At 37.9% G+C, this 22,133-nt stretch overlaps 1 protein-coding gene across 14 annotated transcripts in view; it reads right to left on the reverse strand.

The window, feature by feature from the left end:
* The window catches only part of SYNE1 (spectrin repeat containing nuclear envelope protein 1), a 536,476-nt gene that overhangs the window by 120,550 nt on the left and 393,793 nt on the right, over positions 1-22,133 (reverse strand). For all 14 annotated transcript variants that reach the window (XM_077149294.1, XM_077149293.1, XM_077149295.1 and 11 more), the window contains 14 exons: positions 21,221-21,377; positions 20,133-20,264; positions 19,788-19,943; positions 19,006-19,215; positions 13,771-13,872; positions 9,014-9,133; positions 7,189-7,389; positions 4,648-4,821; positions 4,231-4,362; positions 3,478-3,674; positions 2,712-2,844; positions 2,130-2,312; positions 753-902; positions 93-269 (listed from right to left, as the gene is read on the reverse strand). In XM_077149294.1, coding sequence (XP_077005409.1) covers positions 93-269; positions 753-902; positions 2,130-2,312; positions 2,712-2,844; positions 3,478-3,674; positions 4,231-4,362; positions 4,648-4,821; positions 7,189-7,389; positions 9,014-9,133; positions 13,771-13,872; positions 19,006-19,215; positions 19,788-19,943; positions 20,133-20,264; positions 21,221-21,377 — 2,224 coding nt within the window. The remainder of the gene's footprint in view (positions 1-92; positions 270-752; positions 903-2,129; positions 2,313-2,711; positions 2,845-3,477; positions 3,675-4,230; positions 4,363-4,647; positions 4,822-7,188; positions 7,390-9,013; positions 9,134-13,770; positions 13,873-19,005; positions 19,216-19,787; positions 19,944-20,132; positions 20,265-21,220; positions 21,378-22,133) is intronic.

The raw sequence follows: 22,133 nt of genomic DNA on the forward strand, positions 1-22,133 counted from the left end.
TATACCCTTAGTGATGAGTTTTCTGTCTAGAGTGGGCCTGTTTTGGGGAGTTTCTATGTAAGTATGGGCCAACAGCAGACCATCTGGCTCACCTTCTCAGTGACCAGGCCTTGCAGGATTTGCCAACTTTTATTCATAGCTCCAAGTTGCTCAGCAAAATCAGTCTTGTCACTCCGTTTGCTCTCCACATCCTGACTGCTTATCTGCAGCACAGACTGGTTCACAAAATCGACGGTCAATTGTTTACAGTTAATGTCTATCTTAAAACCCTAAAACAGAGGGGAGAAAATAAAATCAGGACACACATGCAAATGTCTTCTATTTTACCATGAATTGGAAAACCTTAAGTAATCTTAGGCCTCATTATTACTCCCATGATTTAGTCCACAATTTTTTGTATGCTGTATGGCAGAGGTCACAGTTCATTCTTTTTCCATATGAGTACCCCATTATTGCAGCACCATTTGTTGAATTTTTGTTTGTTTGTTTGCTTGACTGTTTGTTTTTTGGGCCAGGAATCGAACCCGCGTCTCCCGCATGGCAGGCAAGAATTCTACCACTGAATTACCCTGGCACCCTCTAGTCCACATTTTTAAAAGTAAAGAGGATTTCTTGCCAATGAACATCTATCCCATCATTATGAATGGAGCATACACTCCCAGATTTGATTGCCATAATTGGAGTTTTTGAGTTCTTCCAAATAAAATGGTTCAAACTTATTAAAAGTTAAAAACCAAAAATCTTTCAATTACCTTATATTTCTGAAGGTATTCATGAATTTCTTTGCGACCTATGGCATTTTTAATCTTCTCTTCATCCATTTGAATAACATTTTCCATTAGAGAAATCCAACTCATGAGCTCAGTGATGGCATGGCGGGACGGAAGCTTATCCATTTGGAGCTATCCAAGTTAGAGGCAGAACACATTATAGTGATAAAATTCAAATACAATTTCTGCTGACTTAAAAACCCTACATTGGTTCTTATTAATGTACCAACAAGATGATACTTCTTAACAATGTTTTGGATCTTAACTCTAATAGAAACTCTAAATTAAACATCAGGCAAACAATGAACACTAATAGCCATCTTATGTTCACTTGACATCCAATACCATAAACATTGTATAAACATTAACTAATTAATCAAAACACTGGCAAGAGGAAAATATTATTTTTATTTTATAGCTAGTTTTATGAGTTTAAAAAAATTAACTATAAAACATTCAACAGATGTATTCTGTATTTTATTAATTATCTTATAAAATCTCTGTGTATTATGACTCAGGAACGTTAAAAGAAGAAAGAAAAATACTACTCTGAGCTATCATCCTCAAGATTTTTGGCACTCTAATATTTATTCCAAAGAGCATTGCCAATTTCCTCGGTTTTAACTACAATATATTTAGAATTCTGTATTCCACTTGATACATGACAAATTTATGCTGATACTTATTGTAAATAAGGATTTGGAGGGACAAAAAAAGTAATCACTTAAAATATTTGTAGATCAACTTCTATGAGAAGCTCAAAAATAAAGGTATGCACATGGGGTGTTCTGACTTCTAAGAACATCCACCTTCTAAAGAAAGAGGAGGAGGCAGATACGTCAAACAGAGCATTCATACCTGGTATACATGATGTATGTCAAAGAAAAAGATAAAAGGCTCTTGGAATTGAGGGGACCAAGGCATATTTCCAACTGAGAAGAGTGGTAACATTTACTGAATGCCCGTTGTTTTACTGTAGGTAAATTGATAGGTCTTTTACACATCTTAGGTTATTAAATCTTCATAATTGTTCATTTAATGAGGCAGATCCAATTACCTGCATTTTCCCCATGAGGAAAACCAGCATTTAAACAAGGCCAGAAAAAGATTCCAATGTATACATGTGCACCACGCACCCCACACATTAAAGAAGCTCATGAACTGGAAGATATGCTGTCTGAGCAGTGCTTTGTCCAAATGCTCACTTTTCATATGCAATGCAATGGAAGAGAAGAAGGTCAAGAAGATATCCCAAACAAAATCAACTTAAATTTGTGAGCAAAAGCAAGCTAATGTACTCTTCTAATCAACATAGCTAAAATCAGCTCTCACAAGTCAAATCAACAATTAATTCTCTACCTGGTGAAGCTTTTCCTGCACAACTGGAATATTGGTCAGCAGCTCAGTCCATCGGCCATCAATGTGAGAGAGCTCAGAGCGCAGGGCAGCTGTGTCCACCTTCTTTAATCGAAGAAGCTGATTACCGGTGCTCAGAACAGATGATTTCAGGGACGATTTAGCATCCACTTCTTTTGAAAACTCCTAAAAGAGGGAGTAATGCTCATAGCAGGATTAAATAAACAGACCTTTCATTGAAGGGAAGAGACCAATTTATTACATCAAACCATTTTCTCTGTTTTACTTTTTCAGAGGGAAAAAGTAAAACAGAAGAAGTACACCCTTTCCTTGCAGTGGAAGCCAACTATGAAGCCATGATTCCAAAACTGCTTTGAAGCAGAAACATTAAACGTTATTTTATCTATTATTTTAAATAATTCTTGAATGCACATAGTAAGTTAACACTGACAAATTGTCCCTGGCTCACTGTATCAAGTATATCCATCGACAACTGATTTCCTTTTTACTATTGTACCGATCAATATCGACTACAGGCCTGAAAACAATAAGACAGAATCGAAGGCCTTTGAATTTTAGGCTTACCAGGAAAGCATTCAGATGGTCACGGACCATTTCCAGGTCTTGAGGGACTGTCACAGATTGCTGGGTCCAAAATTCTAGCCTGTCTTTTGCAGACTGTAACCAGTGAATTAGATCTGCAGATTCATTTTGATACCTGCAAGTATATCAATGAGCCTAAAGTGAACATCCAACCCAACGTAATTCACCAATGTCAACAGTGTTAAAACAGGAGAAAAATGCTCTGGGTTGATGCTCTGAAATTCTCTCTTAGGGTTTCAGCTTTTCCATTTTGATGCTGAGAGTAAAAACATCTTTCTCTTACTCCTTCACATGGAGGTTATTTAGGAAAAAAATTGGTGAAGGTTATAAAAGTCTTTTCGAATGAAGGTGACATCGAAACTGAGTATTTGGTTACATAAAAATCAACTTGCTGTTGCCCATGGTAAATATCCCCTTCTCAATACACACTTTCTGTTTTTTCTCTGCTTCTAAAGTTTTACTGGGAGCATTCATATACAGTAATAGGCAAGAGAAGATGAAAGCTCAAAGGCAACCTGCATTAGACATCTGCCTCCCTGTAAATTATATATTGGCTTTTGGAATTGAGGGGATAATTATATGTTGAGATAATTGTACAACAATCCAACTGGGGATTCTGTGCTTATCTTTATTTTCCAAACTATGCATCAAGCTCCTTGAGGGACCATTTCTCTTTCGAGTCCTCAACCCACCAACCTTATACCCTAAAGTACTAATCTAAAAATATGCAAAATAGTCATTGCATTACCTAGTCCAGTGTTTGAGTATGGTTTCCAGTCTGTGAAGTTCCTTAGACACTTTGTTGGTATTATTTAACCAGTGTTCTCCAAGTTGATTTAGCTGGCTTTCCAGATCTGAGCAGCTAATGGATATCAGAAGTCGTTTCCCATCATCTAATACCTGATATAATTTGGGCTGGTATTCGTCGAGGCTGGACTTTAAATGCTAAAATGATTGAAAGCACCAGGTTAAAAATATGGATAGTGCAATTTTTTTCTCTTTAAGATTTATAATTTCTCTGGTGCACATAGTGGTTCTACTACGCTTTATTTAAACTTTAACTGAAATTATCTGCACCAAAGGCACACTGGAAACTTTGAGATGTTTCATTTACTCGTAAGAATAGAAGTTTTCTCTCTCTCTCTCCCTCTCTGGCAATAGCAGTAGTAACTTTAGGTGCACTGAAAGCTATCAAGCTTTATTTATTTCACGATTAGTGTGAGACAAACATAAACTATAGAAAATGCTTTTGGTGGAGACTGAATTCTCAGTAAGAGCTCTCTCATTAAGAAAAGAGAAAAAAAGAGGTCTCTTCACGTTATATGATGAAACAAACACTCCAACTCTACCATGCTTTGTGAATTTCAATGATGTAGATTACTCAAAAGAAAAGTAAAAGCACTTAAGAAAGATATTTGGTTGCAAGTTTGTTTAATTCCTGTTAAAGCTATTGGAAAGTTTCAAAAGGAAATATGGCACCAAGATGCCACTGCACACCGACCTGGTAGAGTGCTATCCGGTCGATGAGTCTGCCCTCACTCTCCTCCACCAAGCCCACGCTCGGGATGCTGCCTGCCACCACCTCCAGCTGCCTGCTGAGCTCCCGGTGCTCCTCATCCAGACGGGCCCAGGTCTAGAAAGGCAATGTTGGTCTGTGAGCTAAGAAATCTTTCTTAGGTTGCAGAACAGACACCAAAGAGATTCTCTTTAATGTTATGTCCATGCAGTTTGTGCTTGGGAAGCAAAAGATGGGTTTAAAGAAAGTAAACAGATGGCAATCCTGCAAACCACTGTGAACAAACCGGTGTTTGCCCCAGCAGCAGCTAACAGGCTGTGAGACCAGCGCAAGTTACCAAACTTCTCTGAACCTCATTTTCAGCACTTGGAAAAATGGGGATAATCACACCAATAGACCCACCTCTAGAATGTACTCCAGCTCCACGCCCCTCTTATGAGCCTGTTTCAGCACCGCTGAAGCCTGAGCCATCAGGTCTGTGTGGAATTGTGTTTCCTTCAGGACTGCAAAGCTGTTTATCTTTCTGAAGAGTGTTTCGGTCAAGATCATATGAGATTCCAGGCCCTGAAAGTATTCCTGCAATTTTTCAGGTAGAAAGAAGTCAGCAACTCATATATGCACAAATTCACGATAAAAAATACCTTCCAAGGTGAAAGCTGGCAAAACTCAGCTAACAGGTGGATGGAAACTTTCTGTTCCCACTCACCTCCAGCTTCATCCAGGCCACTGCTTCCTGCAGGAATGGGGTCTACCCTCCTAATTTGCCTCTCTTGTCTCCCAGTTAAGGGTATCTTACACCCTGATATACAGCAAACATATGGTCCCCCAAGAAGAGCTCTTCATGGGTTGCCAGCTGCTGGAAAAACTCTTCTACCCTTCTAATATCTCATCCATCTACTTTCTTCCCTTCCTTTTTCATTGTCTCCACCACCCAAATTGGCCTTCCCAGCACTTGAACATATCCACTGCCATCTCCCATCTTTCCCAACACTGGCTTCTGTTTTCCCTAAGATGTCCTCTTTTACAAATCCAATGATCTTTCCTCCTCCAGGCCTGGGCTTGGGCCCCACTCCTAAACTTTGGGGGTATTTGCTGCCTTGTATTACTCTTGGCAAATATATATATATATATATATATATATTTTTTTTTTCATGGGCAGGCACTGGGAAAGCTTGGCACATATTGACTGGTATTATATATGTTGAATTTTCCTTCTGGTTATACCTACATGCAACAGAAAATTGCAGGTCTTGAACAATCTTATAAATGTTTTTGAAATATTAGTTTCCCATGTCAATGGCTCTGGAGGATGGGGTCGGAGAATCCCCATTTCCTATTTCCAGAGCCACAGGCAGAACTGAAGGACTGGGGATCTATCATAGCAGCTAACACTAACTGAGTGCTTACCACTTGGCTGGGCAGGCTAGAAGCATTCTAACCTGACTAACTCATTTACTCCTTGTATCAACTCTTAGAGGTGGGTGCTTTCATTTCACAGTCTATGGATGTGGATGCTGAGCCACACGGGGTATGTAATGCACCCAAGATCACTCAGCTAGGAGAGGCAAAGCCAGACTTTGAACCAGGGCAGTGTGGCTGTAACTCACTGCTAATTGCATTGCAGAACATTCCCTCAGCAAATGGTGTGGTCGGAAGAAGCCAGAGATATTATTTTTAACCAGCAATTATTATAATTATGGTATCATAGGATCTTCAATCTGGAAAAGACCTTGGAGACCATTTAGCACAGCATTCACCAAAAGCTGAGACTCATTTTATACTCTCTGTCCTCTGATGGCCTCAACTGGCCTCACCACCAGGACAGCCATCCAATCAACAGTCTGCTCCCCGTGGAGTACTTCTTCCATTGAGCTTCATTTCCCTATTCTTTCTACCCATCGATCCTAGTTTCCCTTCTGGAAGAACTCAGAAAGATTTTTTATTGCTATGTCCAAAGATTTGAGAAAAAACAGTTGCGAACTTGAAAGCAGTGTTTTCAAAGCCAAATGATAAGGCTGTAATAAATCATAAAGTTTTGGATAAAAACCTCTGGGAAAAAAGAGCAAGAAGTACAATTCCAAAACACAGCAAAACAAAAATCCACCTTTACAAACCACCAGAGATCTACATGATGGGCAGTTTTTGTTAACCATCTATAACCCAACAGGAATTTTTAAGCTTCTCTATGGGAAATTCCCATAACCTGGGAGGCTGGGTCTCTGGATGGGCAGATTTGCTCATTCCATATCCCTTGCTAATAATTCAAGAGTTATGTTTGTGTGCTGAACAGGCACTTCTCTACTAAGGAAGAGGGTCCAGTCTGAGTTTGGTTATGACACATACTGACCAAGCTACACACGGCGTCCCAGGCGGGATTATGAATGGGATGCATCTGTGTCCCAGGAAAAGGCTCAGAAGCTGGCTGCTGCTAGAGAGCATGAGTTAAGGAGCAAAGGAGCTGAGTAAATCATGTTACAGATTCAAACCCAAAGCAGAGTTGAGAGGGCAGGTCTGCATTCCTAGAGCAGAACCAGCATCCTTAGCTGGAAAAATGAAGGTATAGAGAGCACCTAGAACTAAATGAACAAAGGGGCACAAAGGATCCATAGGAGACTTAAGAAGGAAGTTGAGCTCCTGCAAAGAGAGGCCCTGAGTTTCCCCTCAATTACAGTTCTTGAAGGGAGCAAGCCTGGCTAACACTAGTGAGGAACTGACGATCAAAACTGTTGGTCATTGGTTTTCCTTATTAACTTACAAAATCATAGAAACATACCCCTTACAATTTCTCTGTTTTATTGGACGCCAGTGGGTTTGAATTACAAAAAATAACATGTACAAGTAGGAATTTAGGGAAGATTAAGAATAGTTAGGTTTAACTAAACATGTATCAGTGAGTGACAATAGGCTTTCCCTAATATACTTTCTTCTCTCTCTTTTTGGTACCTTGTGTTTGTCAAGCAGTTGTTGGATTTCCTCCTTGGAAGACACGATGGTTTTTTGGTCTTCTGCCATCTTCTCTCGTCCAGTGTCAAGCAGGTCTGCCAGATCCTGCAGTGCCCTCTCGTACTGACCCTTGAGAGCCAGATTCTGGTTCAGACAGCTCCGTCGGGAGCCAATGGTGACCATCAGCTCGTCATACATGTCCTAGGAAACAGCGATGCAACACTCACTCTCAACACATGCTCAGGTGCCTCCTTAAATAAATGTCATGGCCAACCCCAGGAAGCTCAGTATGTAACCTCCGTGCACTGTCCTCATGGAGGACATTGGCCAGTCTTCCCTGAGAGTCTCAACTTTAAAGCTTCTTTCAGAAAAATAAGCTTTTATATTTCAACATTCCAAAGCATAGGCAAAAGGGTTGCCTGGAAATGGCCCATGAGACAGATTTGACATCTTGCTAAGATGCCAACAGTTAATGGGGTTGAGATGCCAAAAAATGGTTCATGGGACTGAGGAGATGTCACACAAAATGCAAATCTAATTTATATCATGTTCTACAAGTTATGTAATTTTAGAGTTGTTGAATATAGCATTCCTAATGCTTTTTTTCTGTTAAATAATCAGATTTTAAATTATTCTTCAAAGAAAAAGCTAAAGAAACAGAGGAGTTTAATGTGAGCAGAAAGAGGTTCTAAGGTTTGAAAAGGCAATGTGTTTGCCAAATGTGGTGGAGTAAATAACTGTTTAAAACTGGAAAGACGTTTTAGGAGACGATGATACACCAAACACAGAATTTATTTGAGGCATATGGCCCTGATTAATGTATCATATTAAGGTTCTAACAGGCCAAAATAGTGCAATCTGGAAAAGTTCAATTTTAATGCCTATTTAGTGTGATGACATTTGACATTGACAGCTGATGCCTTAAGGGCCATAGGAAAGCTGTCTAAAATGTACAAAGTGGGGGTGGGGGGGCTTATGACAGTAGGAAATGTTAGATAAAGGAATGAGAAAATTAAACTGGAACTTCTTTTTTTATAAAAACTATTTTGCTTTCTCAAAAGAAAACTCGTGACTCAATGCGGGACTCATACCACTCCCTCAATCATTCCCCAATAAGGCGTGCAGAGAAAAATAAGTTTGTCTGTGTGTCTGTGCATGTGTGTGTGCATTGCTGTATAAAATTTTTTCTTAATAATACAAATCCATGTTGCCAATCAGGTGCTAAATTTACCTGGTCTCCTATCCCAGCATCCTCCTTCTACCCAATATTGGATTTTGGCCTACATGTTAGATCTAGGAAAGCAAATTAACCTAAAGTGTTATTCTCTGTTCCTGAATGATGCCAGGATGTCTGTTCAGATTTCACTGCCTTCTAATTTAATTTTTTTGTTGTCGTTCCTGAATTGAAATAACGCTTCTGTTCCATTCAGACAAAACCACAAAAAACTTTCTAAAAAGCAACAGCTTGAGTATTTTTCCTTTAAAACATTTTTTAGAGGGATATTACAATTAAGGTAGATATCTCTCTTTTAACTTTTCTGGGTAAGAGCCTTAATTATTATATTTTCAAGAGAAGAAAATAATCTGCTACAATGAAACTACGCCAGATATAATAAAGTCAACGTGAAAGCATGAGAATGCAGTTCCTTTTATTGCACTCAATCTGCTAAAAGTTTCAGAAAATTTTCTAAGAGTAATTTGAAAGAAAAGTTTGGACTGAAATGATGTGAACTGCTTGGAGAAAACCAAGAACATAGAAAAAAATAATTTCTTCTTGATTTCAAGTTAGGATATTCATTGAGGCTGAAATTGGGTGGAATTGTACCTGGAGTCTGGAGAGCTCCTGCATGGAAAGCTGCTCAACCTGTAGTCTGTCCCCTTGTTTTTTTAATTCGACGATCTCTGCATCAAACTCTTTCAGCCCCTCTTCAGCCTGCTGGATTGCCTACGCAAAATTTATGACATTCCATTAAAACTCCCAGGGACCACTCCCCACGCAAAATGTGATTGCTGTGTCTCTTTATTTGTTCCTCATCCCTCCGTATAAAACATCTATTATACAAATGAAAGGAGTCACGTCAAACAAAACAAAACAAAACATGGTCACCTCTTACACGGAAAAGAGAAAGAAAGTCCTTTATTACACTAGTGTCCCATCTCTGAAGGGTAAGGAGGAAGGACAGAATTAGGATGGAGGTGTTGGGAGAAAAATGGTTTTCTTAAAATAAATGAAATTTGTTCATTGTAGACCTGAAGAGGAAGCAGGATTTAGGATGTAGGTAGAAAAGGGTTTTGCCTGAGATTTTCCAGGAGCTCATGTTCTGGTTTCCTGAAATGTTGCTACGAGTGTCTGGAGAGGTTCGACAAGGCTGCAGAGGAATAAGTTGCAGCATGACCAGGGAATGCTGATCTGTGAAATGGAAAGTCAATCAACAAGTGACTGCTGCTAGAGATAAGCTTTGTTCTTCCTAGTGTGGGTTGTGTGGAAGCAGAACCAGATCTCATCCTAACCTTCAGGGAGTTTACTGGTTAGTTAGGAAGCCAGAACAAAGGGAGAAAAACAAAATAAGGCTGAATACAGGAAGTGCTGCATTTAATGATGCAATTCAGTCCACTTGGAAAAGGGAGACATCCACAAATGCTAGAATAATTTAAGTGTTCTTCTACAAATGCTGCAACTTCACTTCTCCTAGAAGAATGAAAAGAACACCGGCTCCAGATGTAGGTGAAACACGTGCATTGAAGGTCTTCTACATGTGCATTGAATGTCTTCTCTCTTGAAACCCCACTACAACCACAGAAAAGACTTTTTTGTTTTGGGGTCTGCCCCCCCCCCCCCCAAGAAATCTACAAAGACTTGAGACAGGAGAGAGGACAACAGCAACAGAATTTTGGCTGCTGGAAACTAGGATACATGATAATTGATTTAGGCAAGGTAAGAGGGCTCAATCCTAAGCCAGCAGGGACATGATTTATAGAGACAAGTGTCACTGGAACCCAGGGTGAAGTGGGAGGTGCTAACAAGGAGGACTGTAGAAAAGCTGTTCAAAGAGCAGTTAAATCCTTAGATTCCCTTTCCTTCTTATGTGCTACCCCATTTCTTTCCCTATTAAAGACTGAAAGTTTATTTTCTGTAGAAGGTAAAACAGGTAATCTCTGGGAGGGGCACCAGACACAGGTATGGGTTTGTGACTGAAAACAGGGGGCTGAAAAGATGGGATGCCCATTAAATGCTTCTGTGAGTCTTTAAGTCTTCTCACCACATGTAGAGAGCTGCAACTGAGGCTCCACTCATCAGGCAGGAGAGGGGGAAATCTGGGAAGACCAAAAGAAAAGGCCTAAAAATTTGATTCAAGGATTCTCCAAAAATAGCCCAGAGGGGCCATCTTTTAATGAAGATCAAAGCAGCTAAGCCCAAAGTTCCCATTTAGCTATTTAGCCCCCCCAGTCCTAAATGTGAGCAGACAAAAAAGGATTTACAGATATCTGGTAAAGCTTCTAACATTAAAGCAAGAATCAGAAATAAGGGAAACCATAAAAGCAACCTGGAGGGAAAAAGATCATACAGAAAAAAGGAAATTTTAGCAAATATATCATTAATATCCTCAAGAGATTATGAAAGATACTGCATCCACAGAAAAAGAACAGGATACTATCAAAAAGGACCTTCCGGAGAATCGAAAAGAACACTGGGAAATTCAGCACATGAGAGCAGAACTAAAAACTCAGGAGACAGGTTTGAAGGAAATCTCCCAGCGAGTGGAGCAAAAATACCAAGAGGGGGTGGAAATATTGCCTGATGAGAAAATCAGAAAACTAGAGAAGAATATACAACATCTAAACTAAAAGAGGGGGACAGAGAAAATTGAGGGTTGAAAAATATTAAGTAAATCATTCAAACACTTCTCAGAAAGGAAATCTGTGAACTCCCAAAGGTCTCAATGAGCTCCCAGCTCAGTGAATGAAAATATGCCCTCTTGTAGGTATAGCATGAAACTCCAGAACACCGGGAACCATCAAGAGTTACGAGTTCAGTGTCCTCAAGCCAACACTGGAAGCTAGAAAACAATGGTGCAAAAGCAGCAAAACTGAAAGAAATTGATTTCCAACCAAGAATTCTGTTGCCAAACTATCAAGTAATAGCATATTAAAAGAGCATTTTCAGACATGCAAGAGCTAAAAACAAAAACTACCTATTGTGCACCCCTTCTGATGAAGAATATGCTCTGACAAAATGAGGAAGTAATCCAATAAACAGAAAGGCAGGATTGGGACGCATAAAAGAGAAGATCTGATAAGGGGGAGATGTTAAATGATGATGGCTAAGAAGATCCCAAGAAGATAATGCAGCACCAGGCTTGTGGGGTACCAGGTCTGGTCTGTATGGGAACGGCATGACTTGAGAGCTAAGTATACTGATGGGTATCATCGCTATGCCTTCGGCTACAGTTGTCTTTTTAACCCAAGGAAGCTACTAGATGGGCAGTGATCTCCTCTATAGCAAGGGGATCAATCCAGAAAGAAGACATGAGATCTAGGAAACAAGGAGTCCTACTCAACAGATAATTGCAAGTTATTCCTAGGACGATGGCAAAGGAAAGGCCCAGGATATTACCAGTAAGCACCCAGTGGAGTTAGAAGGAGAAAGTGTAGACAACAAGAATTGAAGCTGGGGATTAGCTAATATGATTTGACTCTATGGAAAACTGTATGGAGGAAATTTTGGATATTGCAAGAATGAGAAATGGATACAAAGAAAATTAATCAGAACACACACACACACACACAGAGCAATTTATAGTTTTAGAAAAAATTAAAAGTAAGAAAGAAAAATGCCAAAGTACCCTACAAGGCACAGCATGGCGTGGGCTTAACACTGCAAACATCAAGAAGAGATACTGGGAGGATGGGAGAGGCAAACAGAAGAGAGCTGTGTAAGGGAATGAAATCTCCATTTACCATAATAGAAAATCAACAGATGATTTCCTAAATGAATGAAACAAAAGATTACAAAACATACATGTTGTTTGGATATATAGAGAGAAGGCCAATGCTGGGGAAAACAGCTAAAAAAGTCAAAAGGGGAAGGAGCAGGGAGGATTAGGTGGGAGTAGAACAGGGAAACACTGTATTTTGATATAAATCTTTGAAACTCTGAGCATGTGTTACTTTTTTTTTTTTTGCATGGGCAGGTATGGGGAATCGAAACTGGGTCTCCAGCATTGAGAACTCTGCCTGCTGAGCCACCATGGCCTGCCCTGAGCATGTATTACTTTGATAAAGTAAATTTTAATTAAGAAAAAGAAGATAGAGTGCAGTGCACTGGGGGACAGTAAATTCTCAAGGCCAAGGCTGATAGGCAAATAACTTTGGAATTAAAACAAGAAGCAGAAGGGAATGAAGAAGGAAGGACGGGTGGGTGGAGGAGAAAAGTTTGCGCAAAAGCACTGAGGTAGAAGAGGTCTGGATATCTGTGTGGTAAGAGGGCTAGGGATTGAATGAATCACCACCAGCAACAACACACAAAGGGCATCGAGGATGGCTGGGTTGGGGGGTAGAATTAGCACATTTGTTAGTTGCTTTCCATCAATTCAAATAAAATATATAGTTGTTTGTTTCTTTATCCATAGCATATATTTTTGTTATATTCACCAATAGTAAAAAAAAAAAAAAAAAAAAAAAAAAAGTTACTTCTGCTCATCCATGTCCTGTATCTCATATTAAAAATCCAGGGCGGGCCACAGTGGCTCAGCAGGCAAGAATGCTTGCCTGCCAAGCCAGAGGACCTGGGTTCGATTCCTGGTACCTGCCCATATTAAAAAAAAAAAAAAAAAAATCCAAGGCAGAAACATCACCAGAGCTGTTCAAATCTTTTTTGGAATTGGGTAAGTTCTAAGGCAAAACACACACACAAAAGGGCCTTGCATGTGGAAGAGAACACATAAAAGAATAATTTTTTCATTTGGGGAAAACGCAAGACCCCTTGAAAGCTGATAAAATTAGGGTCCAGAAAAATAAAAGGCATTCACATATTTTTTTTTTTTTTTTTTGCGTGGGCAGGCACCGGGAATCGAACCCGAGAACTCTGCCTGTTGAGCCGTGATTCACATAAAATTTTGTAAACCACCTCAGCTAATCACTGGATTCCCTGTTAGGGGATCCTTGGGAATCTACTAGAACTAGGCTCTGGCTGTCAGACCTCCAAATCTCCCTCTACAAAGTCTTCTTCCCTGGAAGTAATATCTATACTTCTTCATCTGTACCATACCAGGACAGTTTTGAATGGGTCATGTAAGTTCTTATCTAACCTCACTGTTAGGTGGGAGACTCTTTAGGTCAGCCGCTATAGCTGGCACCTTTTCCTAGCTCCCCTTGCCGAGTGCCATGCTGAAGTGAATGACAGAATCAACATAACCTGTCCAGTTATTCAAACCCAGCCCTTAAAAGCAAAGCATACAACAAATAAAGATGCTATGGTAAGCTATTAATCTTTCATAGACTACTTGAAATTTCATAGTAAATCAGATCTAGGGATTCTTATGCATTTGCTCTCAATTTCCAGGAAAAGGCAGTTGTAAGTACCTCCATTTGTTCTGCTACAGGCTGTTCAAACACACTGGCCAGTTTCTGCAAAATGATGTATTTGTTGTCGGCGAGCGATGTAAACAACACCTTCAGATCATTCTGAGGAGGAAAGCAATAGATAGACTTAACATGTGCAACAGGAATTTCAAAATAGTTGTAAATATAATGCAGATTTCTAGAAATAATAGCTTGAGCATTTAATTTTCAAAAGAAATTACTTTTGCACCTTCCTAAGGGAAGGTACAAAAAACTGGGAACAATTTACCTAAGCACTAAAAGTGACTTCTGAAGATTTTTATACAAGCACTTTCCTCTTGATACAAATGGAGGGAAAGTACTCAAATACAAAGCATACTAACCACCCTGATCTCTTTGTGACATCTGAAACAAATATGCATGTTCAAACATCACAGATGAAGTATTACACTGATGATTTTTATCGACAAAAATATCCTATAGGGGTGATCCTGATTTGATAAAATATGATTTTTAAGAATAAATACAGTCTTATAGAATGATACTATTTTCAACTTCATGCAAGCTTATAAAATGCCATCCATAAATCATGATAACCAAAGACACATGTGAAGGGCTGATAGAAAAAGATATTAACTAAGCCTTGTGCTCATAATCATAACTCATTAAAATGGCCAAATGTTCTTGCACTGAGCTATATTCGTACAAAAAGGAGATAACTATCAGAATGTGGTATGCAATTCCAATGGGAATTATGAATTAGAGGATTATTTGAATTAAACGCTTAAAAAATTTCCTTAAAATATTATCAAGTAAGCCAATTTCTTATTAGTATTCAATCATACACATATGATGGGCTACTTGCTCATCAGAGGTAGAAGCTTAACAAGTGATAACCTCTTCACTGCCGGTTGATGATAAACGAGTGCATGTCACCAAGATGCTATGTTCTATCTCATGAGGAGAAGAGTGACTACACCATGAAAGAAAATCTTTAAGGATCAGCAGAAGCATTATAACACAAAATGCAAGGTTACAGCAAAGCAGTGGGTGAATTGCACAGCCAAACCCAAATCAGAGTTTTAAAAAGCTGAGAATTAGAGCACACAATCCAAATAGGCAATAGTTGTCATGAACAAAATTCAAATCGATATGCAAATCCTAACTGTAAACCAGAGCGAAACTATTATGAGAGCACTGGGTAAACACTGCTAGAAAGGAGGAGTTGGCATCTGACTTTTATAAAAAACCTTTGTGTTATGGAACTGTGTTCGCAGTGAGGCCATAAGGGCCATTAGAAGCCACTAAGACATGTGTATCTGCTCATATACATATTTAAAGGCACTTCCCATTCATTTGAACAGATTCAAAAGGAATAAACTCTTCAGTATCTATATATTTGAATTAAACATTTAAAAAATTTCCTTAAAATATTATCAAGTAAGCCAATTTCTTATTAGTATTCAATCATACACATATCATGGGCTACTTGCTCATCAGAGGCAGAAGCTTAACAAGTGATAACCTCTTCACTGCCAGTTGATAATAAACGAGTGCATGTCACCAAGATGCTATGTTCTATCTCATGAGGAGAAGGGTGACTACACCATGAAAGAAAATCTTTAGGATCAGCAGAAGCATTATAACACAAAATGCAAGTTCAGTTAACACAAATGAGTAGATGATTATAAATTACATGTGTTAAAATTGAATGATACGTCTATTTCCTGTATAATATCCTTATTTTAGTAGCATATTGATTTTCTTAATTATATTTTATACAAGCTAATAGAAAACAGGGTTCACATTTCTTGAAGTCATGCTAAATATTGTGAGACTAGTCAAAATAGTAAAGCAGAGAAATATGCTTGATTTAAAAATTGCCAGGGTGGGCCATGGTGGCTCAGCAGGCAAGAATGCTTGCCTGCCATGCCAGTGGACCCGGGTTTGATTCCCAGTGCCTGCCCATGTAAAAAAAAAAAAAATTGCCAGATAAAATACCTGAATAGATGCTAATAATAGACAGATTTTGATATTTTCTTAAAAATTAACCATTTTTTAATTACTACAGTGTGCTACAGTAGGGTAATGAAGGTATCTAGATATGATATAGAGATAGCACAGACATTACACTTGTTTGTTTTCTTGTCACCAGAACTACCAGCAGGCATGAAGAAATGGGATGCCAATCGTTTGAAAATAGATTTACAGAAAGTTTCAAGTTTTAAAATCAGCTGTGCTGCCTAACTCATTTTTTTAAAGAGTTCTTTCATTTTCCATTTTTAAATAACTTAAAATATTAAATTACATGCTACAGAAATTTATTTGGGGTTAAAAGTTTACAGGTAAAGGAAAGTCCAAAATACAGTATAGCTGATAATTAACTTGCTTGTGACTCCATGCAGATATCTATCTCCACACAAATACAACATCTTTGCATTCTTCCAGATATTCTTTTGGGTTTAGAATAATGTCGGAAGCATGGCAAAAGCTCATATCAGAAAGCTAAGTGGCAAATTAAGTCATCATCATACCAACATCCATTCAATATTGACAGCCCACCAGATGTTTGCTGCAAAGTAAAATCAAATGGTTTGTGACTTGACTTTTAATTATATTGACACTGGAACCCTTTCTCTCAATTAAATCGGGACACAAACATTTCAAAATGTCAGTTTTTGTTCGTGAGCTGGCCATCAATAAGTAGAAACTTGTTGGCAGAAGAAAAATAGAGAATATGATTTTAAGGGTTTTATGACTACACACTTTCCACTTAGATCCCTACAATAAAATGATCCCTACAATAAAATAAGTGCCAGAGTATTCATAATTTAGCTCATATTTACTGTGACCGATCACAGTTGCAAATAAAATTTTAAAATGCCAAGGACACTAACATAGTAAGTGCAATTTGAATAAGAGAAATATGCCTCTGAGTGATATACACATTTGAACTCTCAATCCACCTCATTTCTGACTGATAAGAGTAGAATGCTGTTATGACTCAGCATATTACTTTATGTAAGATTAATTTTAGAGTAATGAAACAAATTTCTATCAATTACGTAAGTCTCGCTGATTTTAGATTTATTGGGTATACATGCACATACATTTGGATCTTGCAGCCAAACAAAATACCCAAATAATCAACTGCAGTTCATATGACTCCAAGTGGAATGCTCTTTCCTCTGTATGTACTAATCAAACTAAGAGATACATATGTAAATATCTAACCCGAGTCTCTCTTCTAAGCCCCAGACTCGAATATCCTGATGTTTCCTCTGACTCTTCTCTTGAGTATCTCAATTCTACCCATATTGTTTTCCAGCCTTGTCCACCGGTCAACGGTACCACCACAAATATAGTTTAATCTGGCAATGGCAAAGCTATCCCCCAATCATTTCTATCATCAATATCCCTAGATTCTCAAGTTAGAATCCTGGAGTTCTTAGCAGTCTCCCTCTCCCTCAAGCCCCATATCCAAACCATCAGCATATACTCTTCTATTGATTCTGCCATAAAAATACATCTTGGATGGCTCTACTATTTTACATGTCCACTTACATCACTTTAATAATATAAAATACAAAAGTCCTCTTTGAATCAAATACTGACGCTAGCTCTTGCTGGATGAGTAACCTTGGAGAAACAATCTAACTTTTTCATTATAGGTTTCAGATCCTATCTGCTATAATGTTACTATTAATAGTAGCAGTAGTAATAGAACTTGCTCAATGTTTACTACTTACCAGGCACTGTCCAAAGGATTTTACACATTTTAACTCATTTCATCCTCCCAACACTCTCTGAGGCAATTACTATGGGATTGATTTAACAGTTGAGGATTGGGGTAATGGAAAAGTTTTGGTAATGGATGGTAGTGACAAAGTTTGTGAATATAATTAACAGCACTGAATTATATATTCAAATGTGATTAAAAAGGGGAATTTTAAGTTATATATATATATATATATATATATATATATATACAGTACTAGAATAAAATTTTAAAAAATAGTTGTGGCAACAAAGGCTAAGAGAAGTTAAGAAGCTAAAGTTATATAATGATAAGTGACAAAGCAAGCATTTGAATCCAGGAAGGTTGGTTTCAGAGCCCATATTCTTAAATACTGCTCAAATGACTCTACAAACTATTAGAACAATGCTTAGCTAATAGGGATGTTCTGAAGATTAAACAAGATATATATGTGAAAATTATTTGTGAATAAAAAAATGACACAAATATTTGTAATAATTTTACTTCATAGTTTTAAGAATATAAGCTACTGTAATCCAGTGATACTTTTTCCCTCTAGCTGAATATATAGAAAATCCCATGTTTCTTTATTAATGCTACGCTTGTTTGAAATTTTTCAGTATATATATTTTTTACAAATCACAATTTTACAACAAACTCTTTGCCCTAATTACATCAATCATAAATGTTTGCTAAAAATAGTGTTCAATTAAAACTTAGGTATGTCTAAAGGGTGATTTTTATTAGGAATGAAAATCAATACTAAAATTTTAGCATTGGCTTTTGTGTTTGCTTCAGTTTGCAGTCATAGAAAACGTTTCATAAGCACACAGTTTTTCAGTTGTCAACAGAACTTTAATCTGGGGCTAATAGGCAAAAAGTCTGACAAGTTATTATTGGAAGTAAAATAATACATTTTTAACACAGAAGGAATTACACAGCCACTTTCAAATGCTCTTGGGTACTGGGTTCTTATTTTCTTTTTGTATTATAATACATCCAGCAAGTTTCTTTGGTAACACGTTTTAAACTCCACCATTAACTACTGGAAATTATATATACAAATATATATATATGTATATATATATATATATACATATATATATATATATATATATTTTTTTTTTTTTGCATGAGCAGGCACTGGGAATCAAACCCGGGTCTCCTGTATGGCAGGCGAGAACTCTGCCACTGCGCCACCGTTGGCCACCCTGGAAATTATAAATGTATAAATTTGACTTGGATTGGCTGCATTGAAAGTTTTATTCAGCCTTTAGTTGGACTGGGTGGTACTGTCAACCCTCTACTTCTAGGAGCATAAAATTTTTAGTGTTCAAACTCTTTAGTTCAATCCCTTTATTTTCTGTAATGTCCTTGTTCTTCATTGTACTTTATTAAAAGAGAAATAGGTCCATAACATACCTCAATAAGACATCCTGAGGGTTATTATAGAATCTACTTGGAGACTGGTCAAAAATCCTTGATAATGTCCTACCTACCTGGAAAGTTAGTATTTGCTGAAGTCTCTCCTTCATCTGATGACATCTTTGATTTACCACCGTGTCCAGCAATGATAATCTGCCCAAAAGACAGCCCAATGTGTCTTCAATCACATCTCGGTTATCACCCTTCTCGGGAAATGCTTGGGAAAACAAGTTCTTGTTCTTATCCATTTCTTCAGACATTTCCTTAATATCTTTTGCAAGAGTCTAGGATTGATAAAAGTGAAAGCCCATTCAGCATTTAAAGTCATGAATTTAAATGAAAATCTAGTCATTTTCTCACAAAAAGTCCACTTTCCCACTCCTGCTGCTTAGTAATAATACCTAAGCGAAGTTAAAACATTTAAGGGAGCCATTGAAGGCAATTTTCTCAGGAATTTATACCATCAGCTATAAATAATATATATTTGGTAAAAAAAAAAATGACTTTTATACAGTGTAAATTTAGGAATTCAGTATGTTAAAGTTTTAGCCTGTGCTTCATATATAGGTCTGGTGAAATGTAACAGTGTTTCTGCAAAGTCCTCCAGTTTTTTTTTTAATTCCCTATACAAACATAAGATAAAGAACAAAAATGCAAAGTATAACTATCTTTGATAACTTTTTTATGTTTAGACAATTCTATTCTACGCCAGGCAGCTTGGAAATACTCATCATTTGTGCTTTATTATAACTTTCTTATGCTTGATCTTCTTTATATGTAACATTAATTATCCAATACCAAAATTCCAAGTGCTCTGTCATGTCATATACTCACAGACACAAGCTGCCAAACTTACCTCTTGGTTGAAAATGCAAGTTTCCGTCTCTCCTGGTAAAAGTGATGAGGCAACAAACAAACGTTCTTCAACATCATCCAACCACGTAGAAGTAGCTGAGACTCCATCATATAACTTCTGTTCCAAGTGAATGTTCGGCCTCTTTGTCCCTCCACCCTGAAAACAACACCAAAGGGCCACAGAGTCTGTTACAGAGTCCAAGGAATCAAAGACTACTAGATGGGACCCCATGGTCTAGGTGCTTTCTGGACTAATCGATAGTGTTGCATCTTAGCAGGTCATTCACAGGGTGACACAACTTTGTGGAGACCAAGCTCCAAAAGCAAACTCATAGCACAGCTCTACCTGGGATGAAGCCTCCTCAAAGGCCTGATTCAATCCATCCAGCAGAGATGTAACTGCAGCCTTGTCTTGAGTCTGCCCATCACCTTTGTACAGTGGCATGCCAGACAGGAGTCGGTTGGGCCTGCTGTAAAGCTAGAGGCAAACAGGGACAGCTTATTGAAGAGGAGATGTACCATGCCCAGGTCTTCTGGTTTGGAAGTGCACATTGACATAGACACTGGAAAACTGTCCTTATGAAAATCTCCCTTAGAAATAACTACTTCTCTAACTCTGAATGCTCACGGAATGTGCTGACGATTCGGCAATGGCAATATTTCCAATGACGGATAAAAAGAAAAGCTTCCCAACTCATCTTTTTGTTTTTGCACTATCCATGGTGAAATAATTCATCCTGCATACCAGATCTAGACTAATCTCTTTGCTGTCTCACTCATTAACTTTCTAAGGTGTCGGTTTTCCTGCCTTCTAGTTGCTATTAGGCTTGAGCAAATAACTTTTTTCTATCTGGAATCTTCTGCCACTAAGTTCAATTCTACTGGACTTGCCATGTTTGCTGGAACCGAGCTCAGCATCACCCAGTACCCATTTGGGAAGCAGCTCTTTAGAGGATTAGTAATCATTCTAAACAACCACTGTTTTCTCCTCTTTAGGTCTATCTAATATGTCCCAAGGTTTCTTGTTAAGAGGGTCTAAAATTATTGAATACTAGAAACAGCAATGGAAATTAATATGACGTAATAATTTTTTTTCAGCTCTGTGTGTTCCTTTCGTGCTTAATGTGCCTACTCTGAAGTTGCATCGATAATTTTCAGGGTTGCAAAGAAAGGTACTTCAAATTTAATGGAGAATCAGATGTTAATCACCATTGAGGAAAACATGACATCTAGGAAACATATTTTCACATATAAATATATAATTCTTAGGGATACTTGAAACAGGTTGGTAGGAAAAAAGTAGAATGCATCATTTGTGTTTTCTTATTTTAGAACTGATAATGAAAACATAGATGATCACACTACTGGTTCCCTTGGCAGCTGATGTGCATACTTTTTATAGTACTCAATGTATAAAAGCAAAAAGTTTGATACCACTTGTTCTTGTTCCTGTTCCAGAACATTCTGTAGCAGTTTCTGCTTGGTACTAAATTCCCGGTGTAGGTTTTCCCATTTCATTCTCATCTGGTCTTCAGTGGATGCTCTCTCCCCCTCCATCCCCAACTCCTGGGATAACACATCAGGTGTTTCGCTATTAGAAGAATAAATAATCTAAGTTTAAAATGTGTGCAAAAAGGCGATGAGGTAGATAACTTATTATATGTTCTAGATCTGGCCTCCAAAATTGGAATAAGACTATTTTATTCATTTGTTTTCACTTTAAAATAAAAATTAAAATAGAAATCTTGAGACTAGCTGTGAAACACATTTAGTATTTTTTACACTATAATTGAACCCATGAGCATAATGATATTTCAAAAATACATAATAGCTCAATATTGAATAAATTAAACACTAACTGTAAATTTTAGAATCAGAAGATACAGTATATGATTACAAATTATTATGCTTCAACAATGAGCCCACAAATTAGTTCAAAACTACAAAAATTCCTACTTGTCTATTAACAGTTTTTATCAGAATCCCAGAGAGAATACAACAAACCAATTTCCAGGGCATGGGAGGCAGTGAAGGACTACCCTTAGCAAGAGGCAGTGAGTGTGGCATTTATAAGAGGACTACTTTGAGAAAGAAGCAGACCTAACAAGTTTCCTGCTTCAGCACTTTAGATTCGGGGCACTGGGCAATTTGCTTCACATCTCTGAGCCTTGTTTTTTCTCATCTTTAAAGTGGGGATAGATAGTACCTATCTTGCGTTATTGTGAGAACCAAAGTTCTCACATAATGGCTACAGCCCTCTGGTAAACAGCAGCCACTCAAAAACAGGATTTAATAACAATAAAAGTAGCAATACTGATCTCAGGGAACCAATCCCAAGGGATCCCAA

This window comes from Tamandua tetradactyla, chromosome 2, assembly GCF_023851605.1.
Source record: "Tamandua tetradactyla isolate mTamTet1 chromosome 2, mTamTet1.pri, whole genome shotgun sequence".
NCBI classification, from domain to species: domain Eukaryota; kingdom Metazoa; phylum Chordata; class Mammalia; order Pilosa; family Myrmecophagidae; genus Tamandua; species Tamandua tetradactyla.